This window comes from Neltuma alba, unplaced genomic scaffold, assembly GCF_004799145.2.
Source record: "Neltuma alba isolate B1F8T4 unplaced genomic scaffold, ASM479914v2 tig00012118_pilon, whole genome shotgun sequence".
In the NCBI taxonomy this organism is placed as follows: Eukaryota; Viridiplantae; Streptophyta; class Magnoliopsida; order Fabales; family Fabaceae; genus Neltuma; species Neltuma alba.
Genome location: NW_021636670.1, coordinates 262,814 through 276,325, shown reverse-complemented (window position 1 = coordinate 276,325; position 13,512 = coordinate 262,814). Strand labels below are relative to the sequence as shown.

The 13,512-nt window shown below is 35.3% G+C and overlaps 1 protein-coding gene across 1 annotated transcript; it reads left to right on the top strand.

Moving 5' to 3' along the window:
* Positions 1-12,014: 12,014 nt before the first annotated feature.
* On the top strand, positions 12,015-13,401 carry LOC114723035 (disease resistance protein RPS2-like). Its single transcript, XM_028909176.1, has 2 exons — positions 12,015-13,220; positions 13,351-13,401. The coding sequence occupies exons 1-2, from the start codon at positions 12,015-12,017 to the stop codon at positions 13,399-13,401; spliced, it is 1,257 nt and encodes a 418-aa protein (XP_028765009.1).
* Positions 13,402-13,512: the final 111 nt, after the last annotated feature.

Below are 13,512 nucleotides of genomic sequence, written 5' to 3'. Positions count from 1 at the left end.
TGCATCATCTCTCCAGTACAACATATATCATTTGGGTATGCATCTATCTTCTTGCAGTTCAAGCCAAGCTTATTAATAATCTTCTTTACTTTATAAAAGGATGGAGGGAATTCAGCTTAAGGAAAAGCATCTTTCAGTAATTCGAATAGCATGGATATCACCTTGTCAGTTGTACCACACAAGCACTTGATATGATAAAGCTTCACCAAGAATGACAACTTAAAATACTTTATGCACCTAGAATAAAGAGGCCTATCAGCTTCATTCATGAGGTCAAAAAATTCCTGGACAGTTTTGTTTCTAAAAAACTCTGATTGAGGCCCCTCTACTTCATCTTCATTGGGATCCTCACTTTTGTGAATGCCAAAAGCATACGCATGGCATCATTCATGGCATCAGCTTCTTCCGCTCGAACTCTCATCCATGAAACTACTAGAACTGACTTAGCAATCATATCTAGTCATTCCCCATGTAGTTGTCAAAATATATGCTCTCGCGGGAAGGGCTTAAATATCAAATGCTCTCTAACAATATCTCCTGGTTGCCACTTCTTGAAATTACATTTAGGATATGGACACTGAATCTTATTGTTTACAGCGGCATTGGCGAAAGCAAAATCCAAGAAATAGTTTAGACCAACCAAGTATTGCAGAGTCGACCTGTGCAAGTTGATCCACGACCTATCACTCACTAATATTGCTCAAATTTCGTGAACATATGAGATGAAAAGCTCAAAGAGAAGTTAAAATGAATTTCAGATGAAGTTTTTCAACTTATAAAAGAAGCTGTCAACGGATAGATAACGGTCAACATTTTGTAGCGGTTATAAACTGTTAGAAATTTCTAGCATTTATATACATTTTCTAGCAGTTACAACCGCTAGAAATTTGAATTTAGAAGAATTTTCTAGCGGTTTGTAACCTCTAGAAATGTTTAGGTGGGAGGAAAATTCAAATTTGGTAACGACAAGATTTTTCTAGTGGTTTATAACCGCTAGAAATGTTAAGGTAGGAGGGAAACTTGAATTTGCCAACGGCAAGGCTTCTCTAGCGGTTTATAACTGCTAGAAATGTCGAGGTGGGAGGGAAATGTGAATTTCAGAGTGTAATGGTAAGAAATTTTTGGCGGTTAGTAACCGCGAGAAATTGTCAGCTAGGATTAAAATTTCTTGCAACCTTTGTAGTGGTTTGTAATCGCTACAAATTTCATCTGTGTAAAAAAATAAAGCAGTAACAAATAAAAAAAAGGAATGAGTGACTAATAATAAAATTAAACAACTATGGTTTAAATAAATAAACATAAAATTTAAATAAATACCACATAAAACATAACATAATAAAATACAATACAAGGGAAGGGCGTAAATCAGGGGTGAGGGGCAGAAACAACAACATAGTGATCGTTAGGCTCTGGATCCCCCTGCTAGTTTTGCTGGGGCTAGGCTGGCTACTGCTCATACTGGGGCTGGGCTAACTGCTGGTCGTGTAGGGGCTGGGCTGGTGTTAGGCGTATGTCAAGGAACTTGGGAAACATGATGTTTGGAGCAAAACTGATCATCATATCACGCATGGACATAACAGCTGTCTTGAACTGGTCAAGCTATAACTGCAATTGACGATCACGATCCTCTATCCTGGCCTCCACCTCTCGCTTGATCTCCTCTCACAGCTCATCTGAGGATGAGGAATTCGGCCGCTTCGCTCCTGCGCTCACCTAATAGGACGCTACTGCTGACTGAGAGCTCCAGCAGTGTAAGAAGGGCCAGCGCCACTTGAGCGAGGCAGCCTACTAGGTGTGAGTCCAAGACTCAGCCTGCTAACTCAGTCGGGGTGCTATGCTCGGCCACGACCCGCTAAAAGTGAGGTGGTGGGATCCAAGACAGACCCCTAAGACTCCTGCAGCTTGGTATCGACTTGAGTCATTCGGGCCTATCAAAATTAATATAAAAATATTAGTATGGAATATTTATACTGTGATATTAATGTTAGGATTATGGTTTTGATGATAACAAAGTTTGATTAAAACTGGTTAGGTATGATTGATCGATCATCTGACCGATCAAATGTTTTTCGATAAGCTGTCAGATAACTATTCAGTATAAATCAAATGTATGTTAAGTTTTTTAATTGATGAGATGTTCGATAATTCGTTAATTGATAAGATGATCGATCATCGTTAATGTGAAAGTCATAGAAGGTAACTGTCGGTTATCAATAGTTTAATTGATAATCCCAGATGATCGAACAAATGACAGACAAAAAGAAGTGAATCTGGACTGATCTTATCAATCAAGTAATCGATAAATGAGTAATCGATAACAACATCGATAAATGGTAAGACACTCTACCTGTTTGATTAATGATTCTGGCATTGTTTATCGATCACATTATCGATCATCTTATTATCGATAATATGATCGAAAATTGAGCTCTAACCTTCTTCAATGCAGGTACTGATTATAGACTATTTAATCGATAACCTTATCAATCATCAAATTATCAATCACATGATCGATAATCTATGTGCCAGTTGCTTCTACTTAGTTTTCTTCAGAACTAAGTTATCGATAACCCTATTGATAATTAAAGCTCCTCTACTTACCTTATTTTCAGATAACATAATCGATAAATAGCTTTAGTACAAATTCTTCCCATCACTGTTTATCGATAATTTGATCGAACATACCTTGATCGATCACCTAATCGATAATTCTTGAATATCCTTGTTTCTCACGAAAAGGTTTTACACTTGACTTCTATCGATCAATTTATCGATAATGTGTTCGATCAACATGCACTAAAGTTTCAATTTTGAAACACTTGAATTATCGATAAATTGATCGATCAACCTTCACTCGATAATCTAATCGATCATTCTATTTCTGTCAGTTTATTTTTAGCAAGCTATAACATCTTTACCTGTTGCTCTTTATCGATCAGGTTTTCGATAAATCATTGTTCCATCATTTGATCGATAAACGTCTTCAACTAATTGAAAATTTCTCTTTTTGTTTTTCGATAACCAAATCGATCAATCAGTAATCGATCACCACTTCGATCGACTATTTCCAGAATTTCCTTCTACACATCTTACGAATAATCCATTCCATCTAGAATCACTGAGTAATCAATTAGTCATTCATCCAGATAAGTTTACACCGTATTATTCTTACTTGTTTAAGTTTAAAATATGGATGCAGATTACTAAGAAGAAATTACAACGGCTCTTCAACGAGATTACGTAACCTGTAACCCGCAGTGTCAGAAAGCCCAGACGCATTAATGGCGGAACCGTTGGAACTGGCTGAACACGCAAACGGAGTCACAACGGCTAGAAGCTCTTCCGTCTAATGGATACTTAACGATCTCAACTATAAAAGGCGCGAAGAAGCATTAATGAGAGGATTGAATACCGGAACTGCCACCTGTGATTATTAAGTCTAGCATTCAATACTTTGTTTCTTCAACATTACTGAGCGTCAGTGTTTATCATTAAATTTCACTCTGTAAGAGAGTCGATATCTATCCTTTATTAATCATGATTGAGTGATACTCAAGAGTGTGGACTCTTGAGTGGGTTTGTATCCTTACGGGAGTAAGGGGGAGTGATTGAGTGATTCAATTACTGTACTGAGGCACCAAGAGCCCGATCAATTTTGGAAGATAGTGAAATACTCAGAGGCGTTCTGAGGACTGGACGTAGGTCAAGTGGTTAAGACCGAACCAGTATAAATCCTGTGTCTTCCCTTCTACGGTGAAATCCCTCTTAACTCTAACTCTCTGTTTCTGATATTATCTCGTTATTTAATTTCGCAAAAATTTTTAACTCGCCCAATTCACCCCCTCTTGGGTGAGATTGCTTCTAACAATTAATATTTAATTAATTAATTAATTACTGCCATCTCCTCAACCTCCTTCGACGCAGGAGACCTGTCTTGAGGCCTGTACAGACTCGGCCACATCTCGCCATAGGTGGGCGCTTATCCTCGCTCCTACAGCATCTTTTCCCTTTGTAAATGAAATGAAAAAAAATTATTGATTACAAATTAAATACATATACACAAATTCTTTTTATGTACTTAAAATCTCATTATAGGTGAGAGTAAAGCTCCTGGATCCAGCCCTATGACGTATTGTTTGTTGCTTGACGTTCCTAGTATTTCTTTGGGAATGAGCCTGAAACAAAATGTATAAAAATTGAATTAGTCAAATTGGACAAAAATAATTTTTTTTATAATTAATGCAATAATATCATACCATCAGCTCAGCTGACATCCTAAAATACATAAAACTTGACCAGCTTTGCTCCGAGACTCCACTAGTTATATTTGCCAGTATCTCCTGCGAGGGCCTCGTCTCGTCACCTTTCTTCTCCCGCCACAAGTCAGCCCTCTTGTCCTTCCATGCCACCCCAAGTCTCTTGATGGTATTTGCTCTCAACTCGTCTCCCAATATAAATTTATTCTGTAATTAAAAAAAATTATATTCATTTCACTAATTTAAATAAAAAATAAATTAAATAAATAAAAAATTATAATCAAACAATTAAGTAATTTAAATAAAAAATACATATTCATTTAACTAATTTAAAAATTTATAAATAAAAAATTAATGAAATAAATAAATAATTATAATCAAACAATTAAGTAATTTAAATAAAAAATATATATTCATTTCATTAATTTAAAAAAATTATAAATAAAAATTAATCACATAAATAACAAATTATAATCAAACAATTAAATAATTTAAACAAAAAATATATTCATTTAACTAATTTTAAAAAATTATAAATAACAAATTAATTAAATAAATAAAAAATTATAATCAAACAAATAAGTGATTTAAATAAATATATATATATTCACTTCGCTAATTTAAAAAAATTATAAATGAAAAATTAATCACATAAATAACAAATTATAATCAAACAATTAAGTAATTTAAATAAAAAATATATATACATTTAACTAATTTAAAAAATTATAAATAAATAAATAATTAAATAAATAAATAATTATAATCATAGAATTAAGTAATTTAAATAAAATATATATATATTCATTTAACTAATTTAAAAAATTATAAATAAAAAATAAATTACATAAATAACAAATTATAATCAAAAAATTAAGTAATTTAAATAAAAAATATATATTCATTTAACTAATTTTAAAAAATTGTAAATAACGAATTTATATTACTTTCATCACTTCCCAACTTTATTGTTTTTCTCTGTAGTGATTTTCTTCCAATCCTTCACATAAATAGGGAACAAAGTCCACTGCTGACCAAAAAGACGTACATACTTATTATATAGTTCGTCACTTTTCTTAGTTAGTTGGCCCAATTCATTTAACGGCACAACTACCCATCTGCTTGTCATCATGGACAAATCTTTGGCTGTCAACCTCCTATAGGACCTGTTCCCCTCAGAGTCTACAAAATTTAATTGAGAAATTAATTATATATTAATTAAATTAAAACAATTTTTATATAAATCAAATAGTTGTCAAATAGTTGTCAAATTTAAAAAAATTAAATAAATACTTACCCACAAACTCTACTTTAAAACTGGTCTGGCATCTTAGAGTAGGACGCTGGTCATTATGGGGACTCTCATTCCCCTGAACCTCCTCCTCTTTCTCATCCTCACCAACATTAACATAAGGTTGTTCATCCCCCAAGAAATGAGCATCATTAGTAGGATGGATATCATCACGCTCAATGAAGTCCAAGATATCCTCCTCATTGAGATCGTAGTTATGCTTAGAAATAGCTTACCAGCATTATCACCCCTAATCCCATGATCCTCGCTGGGTCCTCCTCTATCAGGATCGATCGGCTCCTTCCCTGGTTGACTAGTCATCCTAATAAAAGCAAATAGCAATTATAATAAAAAATATATATTTTACAACTAACAATTATTAAAAATAAACAATTATATCAAATAATAATTATTTCTATTAACTCTAAATAATAATATCAAATAATAATAATTGAAAAACAGATATTTGTACATTTATTTCTACATTTAAATTTCACATCAACTCATTAAAAAAATAATTATTTCTATTAACTCTAAATAAACTAATCCATTATAAAAAAAAATATGTTTATTAACTCTAACTAGACCAGTCTATTAAGCTCAATGTAAAAAAATATAATAAAATAAATAAAATAAAATAAAATGAAAATAATTTATAAATAAATTCCTATTCTTTCCTGAAAATGTGGAGTACTATGTGGATCTGGATCTGGATATGGATATACTTTGTGGAGAGACTTCAGCAGAGCTTCGCTTCACAATTCGCCAAAAGTATGCAACTAAGGCGGGCTGTATATATAGGCTATGATTTTCTAGCAATTATACAAAAACCGCTAGAAATTTGTAGCGCTGCCCCTTCGCCGCCACCCGCATGCAGCCATGTGTTAGGCTTTCTCAGGAAAAATAAAACATTTCTAGCTGTTTCAATGAAAACCGCTAGAAAATTCCTTGAAATTTCTAGCAGTTATGTAACCGCTAGAAAATGCAACGACAATTTGCATTTTCTAGCTGTTCCAGTAACAAAACCGTTAGAAATTAAACATTAAAAATATGACACCAACTTCACGCTAAATGGCAGCAATAATTGTCATCGTCACTTTCTAGCGGTTGGTTCAAAACCACTAGAAATGTGTGGGTCCCACACACTTTCTGGTGAAAACGCTGTAGATTTCTTACGGTTTGTGTTATGACCGTTAGAAATGTCTACTTTTGTAGCTTTTTTTTTTAACTGCTAGAAATGGATCGTTGGTAATTTACTATTTTTTGTAGTGAGTAGAATTAAAGAGGGATAAATGTAATCAATAGTGCTTCATGCATTGACTTCCTATTTTTGTTTAATTCTCACAATATCTTTGAGTCGCTGATCACATTTTCCTCTAAATGATTCAAATAGTTGGAGGCCATGAACAAGAAATGGATGTTCGCCAATCGTCTATCAAAAGAATATTTGGATGGGGTAGAAGATTTTATTCAGTTTGTGATTGAGCATGCTGAGGATCACAGTAGGATTATTTGCTGCTGTCTTAAGTATTACCTTCTGAAGTGGGTTTCGCCATCCATTTGTGAGAGCCACTTAATTATCAAGGGAATCGATCAAGGTCATAAGTGCTGGACAAAACACAGAGAGACAAGAGATGTGAGTAATAATAGTTGAGGGCATAGTGAAAGCTGTTGATCATCTAATTTTGACACAAGTACATATGAAGCTGAACTTGACGGTTTTAATTTCAGAACCGTCAAATATTATTCCAGATATTTTATGGTTAATAACTATCAAATATTATTTATCCAAATATATGACGCAACCATACTTGACGGTTTTTAATTGTCAAATATGCACAAAAATAACCTTAAATTATTATGCTTTTTGCAGTAGTGAAATATCAATCTTGCTGATAGAATTGTTTGGATTCCATGATCGTCCTCAAATCTACTCTCGGTTATTAGTGTTAAAAGATTCTTTACTTTGAAATCCTACAAGTTATCATTAGTGACATGCCATCTAATGCCATTTTACCGGTAACTCCTTTTAAAGGGAACAATATAAACCCTTTCTGTACCACGTTTGTTTTTCACAACTTAATTCCATAATTGCCTCTGATATGTTTCTAACATCTGCATGTTCTGAATTATTCTTTTTAGCTGTTTCTTGATTTTCAATGTTCTCTCTAAATATATGCAGTGTCGTCATAATGGAAGTGATCCCCATCCAAAAGCAACTAAAGATCGGATGTCATTTCAAAGTTTTAATCTACGAATTGCTGTGAGTATTAAGATCAAGAATTTAAATGTTTCGTACTTTCTTATGGAAAATTCTTGCCTATATAGGGACTCAATGAAGAAGATGCAAGGCTCCATCAGCCAGCAGCTCAAACATCAAGTTCTAGGAATCGAAGTGGAAATATTTCTACTAGGTGGTTACTTGTTTCCCAGTGTTTAATTTTGTTGGTGTGGTCTGCCTCCCAACCCCATCTCTTTAAAAAAAAAAAAAAAGATTTGATGATTCTCCATCAATAGTTGTAATTTTGATCCAAAATCCAGATAGACATCACATCTCTGGATTTAAGCCTTGTTAGCTAGCACATTATTTTACATTTGGATTCAGAGAAAATGGACTTCCAGTAGGTGGTTCAAACTGTGGGAACACTAGCAAAGAGATTAATGGCAACCTCAAAAGGAAACAGTCTGAAGAAATGTTTGAAGCACAAAATCCAATTAAATTGCCCAAGAATGATAATGGCGATGATCAGTCATTGCCAAGAAATAGTTTGGGGTCTTTCAGAAAAGTAAAGGGAGATAAGTTAGACTGGAATGTACTCAGACCACCCAAATGCTAAAGCAGAATAGGATGAGGATACTGATGGTTAAGTTAGCGTAAACATGCCAGGTTGAGTTCTCCTTTGTTCCTCGATATTGGGCTTTGTATCTCCAATATTAATTCCACTCTCTGTGATTTTATCAAGTACCTATAATGACTATTTTTTACGTCATGTAATGAAATGAGTTCAGGACTCATCACTCATCAGTCATCACATATAGATAAGGTACTTCTACATTATAGAGCAAGTCTATCTTTTCCCTTAATCATTACTTCTTATTCTATCAAATGCAAATCAAAGTATACAATCAAATACCTAATTGCAAGGTGGTTTAATTTCCAACTCCCTATCATTCCTCGAATGCTGAGGATTCAAGCGGGGCAAGCCTTGTGAAAGAGTCTCTGCTTTGGACAACACTTCGGATTCTAATGATTTCGTAATTAAAAACACAACTTATGACAGTAAACCGGAGCGGAGCAGGCGTAGAGTTAATGAAGATATTGAAGGTATGTAGTATAAGAAATGTGTGAGTGCTTAACTTCAATTGTAAATGATTGGTGATGTTAGTACTAACAGCACCATAATCGGATCTGGATCCTGTGTCCCTACGCGTCAAAATAGAATTCCTTCGATCTCATCAATGGCCTATAAATACGAACCGACTTCATGAAATTAAACCATGATAAGATGCAATCCTCATTTCATTCGAGTCCTTGAACAAGGCCGCCAGATTCATCCATAATCCTCATTCCTCTGCGGGTTTCAATGTGGTTCATCGATTTCTGCAACTCAATGAACGGTTTGAGTTTCTGAGTAACTGGAATTCTTCCTCTTCGCTCCGATTTTTGCATCTTCTCGACTTCTTCCTCTGCCTGAGGTGCGCTCTTTAATTGGAATCGAGTTGTGCTTTTGTAACTCAATGGAATGCATACATACAGTTTTTTTAAACAAACGGGCTTTGAAGTTTTCAGCACGAAACATCCATGCTAGTTTTTATGAATACGGAACTTTTTGCATTTGTTCCGCGAACTTGTAACAGGATTTATTAGTTAGTACGCGATGAGTCTAAGACTATTTGGAGGTTTTTCTTTTTAATGCTTTTAACATATATGGAATGTGATTTGGGTCTCACGTCAGTTGGGAGTTGTAAGACAAAAATTAAAGCATATTAGTATAGAACTCACCGATCGCGCTTGGGGTGCAATAACCTGATCGATGGATGCAGACAATTTCATGCTTGCTTGGTTGAAATGCAGCCATAAATAAAACGAGCCAAAATAAGAAATTAACCCGCCGACTAGGGCATGTGGCATCCTGAAAATAAGGCTGAGTTCAAACCAAGTTCATCTCCCCTAGTGGAAACGGAAAAGGATTATCCAAAATAACTTCGAGTAAAAGTTAAAACAAATATGAGGGATAACAGTTATTTTTGGAGATTTTACAGCAAACCATCACTTGAAAGTACATCAAAACATACTTCTTAGGCCCTCCATTACACATTGTATATTATGAGCAAAAGGAAACATTCAAATCAAACATCACACTGGAACAAACAAGTATTTTACTTTTGACAACAACATTGATCATTGTGAGCATCAAAAGCATAAAGGAAATATTGGGCAAAAGCTGGAAATGCATATGGAAATTGCTCGTGAACATCATGATGAGGCCACCCCAAATTACTTCAAATAGGGTATATAAGTTGTCAGCTTTTCCAAAGATGAAGTGGCATTTGTCATATCATTTTCACCACCATCAAGCCATTGTCGTATGAATTGCTTTTCAATTTCAACGATCAATTCTTGTAAATTGTGAAGCTCTGAAATTCCAGAGTAATCACCGCTTTCATCATATGATATTCTCAAGCACCATAATCTTTCCAAACATGGCATAGAATGATTCTAGCGCCTCGAATGTCAAATACCTCGAGATTTAAGTGGCTGGATCTGAGATGACTCGATTTGCAAGTCTGAACAATCATTTAGATGGAATGCCTTGAGCTTATTTAATCCTGACAAAGATGGCAATCTCCTTAATTTAGTACCATATGAGTTTAACACAAGAAGATTGCCCGTGCTATCAAAATATTCCTGTGGGATTTGATCCAAGTTTAGATTCTTTTGAAGTTGTAGGAAAATGAGCCAGTCTACCCTAAGTCGATTGGACCCAAACCCATTAATCTTGGGGTTCTGGTGTAAATAACATAACATGTGGGTTTTCAATTGTAATTTTGCCTTTTCGTTTAAAATGAAAAAGGGAGGGAACGGTTATGCAACGTGGGTATATGGCTAGTTCTCAACTTTCATCATGACTTAAGGTCTACACAGAATCCATGTCTCAGTGCATAGATTTTTATATTCTTCTTAAAGCAGACATGCGTGTTATGATTTTAAAACTTAACCCAATAATACATATCCATATCAATGAGTTTAATAGAAGCTTTTGATGTATAGACTTCAATATTCTTCTTAAGGTTCTAGCACATCAGAATTATGAAGTCCAAGGTTTCTTTGATGTACCCAAAGCGAGGGAGGCTGTCCAATGAATTGATTGATTATGTTCGAATCATCACTTTTCTCTTTTGGGATGACAATTTTTTTTTGCTTTCATCCTCTTATTCATTATGCATGAAATATTTTATCTCTGGAGTTTCTATGGAGGGTAGCGATGAGCAAATGGATTCTAACGATATCAAAGCACATGCAGTCACCAAAATGAAGCCACCTACAAGACAAGCTCTGGATCCATTTGCCATACTGGAGGAAATAGAAGCAGCGGAAACATTTGATTTTCCCAAAGGAGAAATGGTGGAGCCATTTGCGGAAGCAGAGCCATTCGGTCTTCCCAAACCAAAGCCGCCAAATCCTTTCAAGATAGAAACAGATCCACATTACTATTCCAAAGCCAAACCACTTAAGCAGTTTGGTATTCCACTGAGTAGATCGACATCTAGATTGCTGCTAAAAGTGAGCCGGATAAGAGATTTTATCATGCTACTGTTGAATTATCCCGTGGGAATAGCCCACGATAGCAAACTCAAGGCTCGGATTCCAGAAGCTTCAAGTAGGAGACATTCTCTGGATGATTTGAATCGCCTTCTCAATCAGAAGCCTCTTGAATGCTTCCAAGGCCTTTTACCAATATACATATTGAAGAGCGTGGAAAGTGTTTGGAGTCCCAACTATGCTTATTCCAACGACACATCAGAAGACATTCTCAATTTATCTGCCAATCTTGCCGTGGATCAATTGGTTCAAACTTTATTGTCTGAGGATGATCATGTACGAAACATTCACCATGTCCTGTTCTCTACAAGGGATGCAGATGAAAAAAGACTAGTTAAGGAAAAAATAGAATCAGTCTTGAAAGACAAGGAAATTGTACTTCGCCTTCATGAAACATTCTCCAGAATCGTACTCATCGACGCCTCAGATTACCAAGGTCCTGCTGCCGAGATCGATGGTCAACAGCAGATAGCTCAACAATTTCACCTTCCACTAATAGAAGACAATGACGATTTGCTTAAAACAAGTATTGAGAAAGAGCTGTCAAGAAAAAGAATAGTTGGTGCTTTTGGTTGATGGAGAAGCCAAAAAGCCTCTTGATCCTAGGAAAGTGGGTTTTCCTGAAGAACTTGCTGGAGTTGTGATGTGCATTACCACTGAATCTTCGAAGCAGGCTAATAGTGACTTAACAGTGGCAATGGATCTGAATATCAACACAACGGATCACTTATTGCCATGGGAAGTTTTCTGTGCAAACATCAGAATTCCGATTTTACCATCATCTAATGCGCAGAGAATGGCTGTGCGTATAGTTAAAGAATGCAGTGCTCATCTTCTTGCCGGTGTCATTGTGGCAAGATCACTAAGGAATGCAAAATATGTTTCACAATGGGAACATGCTCTGGTCAAATTGAGTTCGCTTCATCCTTCCTATGACATTGGCATATTTCGAGGCCAGAGCAGCGTGTTACATAAAGCATTCATAAACTTCATCTGGCATGATTTATGTAAGACGCAGAAATATTGTCTTACATCATGTTTATTCATTTCTAAATTTGGGAAGCCAGAAAATAAGTTGATAAATTATTGGATTTCTTCTCGATTAGTGGGTGCTGAAGAAGGAAAGCATAATCTAATAGAGCTTGTGGAGCATTTTGCCTTATTTCAATCAGAGGACACAAAGCCAAGGCACATTCAAATTCCACAAGACATATATGATATCTTACAATTACTAGACACTCAGAATCCTTTGTTCATGAAAAAATCTGAGTTAGGGTTGGTTGAACCACCAAAAAGTGAGCCATGGCATAGTGCTATATATATTGACTTGGCGGACAATAAGTTGTCTGAGTTACCTTTTTCCCCGACTTGCCATGAACTCAAAGTGTTAAAGTTACACAACAATGCTGATTTGACAAAAATCCCCCCTCATTTCTTCTTTAAAATGCCTCTGCTTTGCATCTTGGATTTGTCCTACACTAGCATTAGAGAATTACCGAAATCCTTTTTTGAGTTGGAGCAACTTAGGGAACTCCATATGAAATCTTGCGAATGCTTCATGAAACTATCCTCAGAGGTTGGGAAATTGAAGAATCTAGAGAAGATTGATCTTGACAAGACTCAGATTATATATTTGCCAAAAGAGATCCAGGAATTGACCAGTCTCCAAAGTTTGACTCTTTGTTTGTATGAGTATCGTGGCAAGAAAAGTAAAGAATATATGAGCTCAACAATTATTCCTTCTGGGGTGATTTCAAAGCTTAGAGGCCTAAAACATTTAAGCATTGATGTAAACCCCGATGATGAAAGATGGGAAGAGAATTTACAAGTCATTCTACCAGAACTCTTGGTATTAGAATGCTTGCAAACTATTAGTTTGTACATTCCAGCATTGGAGCTTTTAAATCTCATACCTGCACGCTTTTTTGAGCTTGATTTTAGATTCATAGTTGGGAGACATATGTCACGGATCATTTCAGGCACACTACCCACAGCTGAAGAAAACTTTAAACAAAGCAAGTGCAGCATAAAGTTTGTGAAAGTTGTTGATGTCCCTTATGAAATAACAAGTGCTGTTAGACATAGCAAAGCTTTATTTTTAGATCGACACATGACCATCAAGGATCTCTCAAAATTTTGCA

What these genes read in the sequence shown, in the direction of transcription:
- LOC114723035 (XM_028909176.1), top strand. Translation starts at nt 12,015, where the DNA reads ATGTGCATTACCACTGAATCTTCGAAGCAGGCTAATAGTGACTTAACA. An exon ending in TCATTCTACCAGAACTCTTG is followed by an intron (nt 13,221 to 13,350) that starts GTATTAGAATGC and finishes GGATCATTTCAG; the next exon opens with GCACACTACCCACAGCTGAA.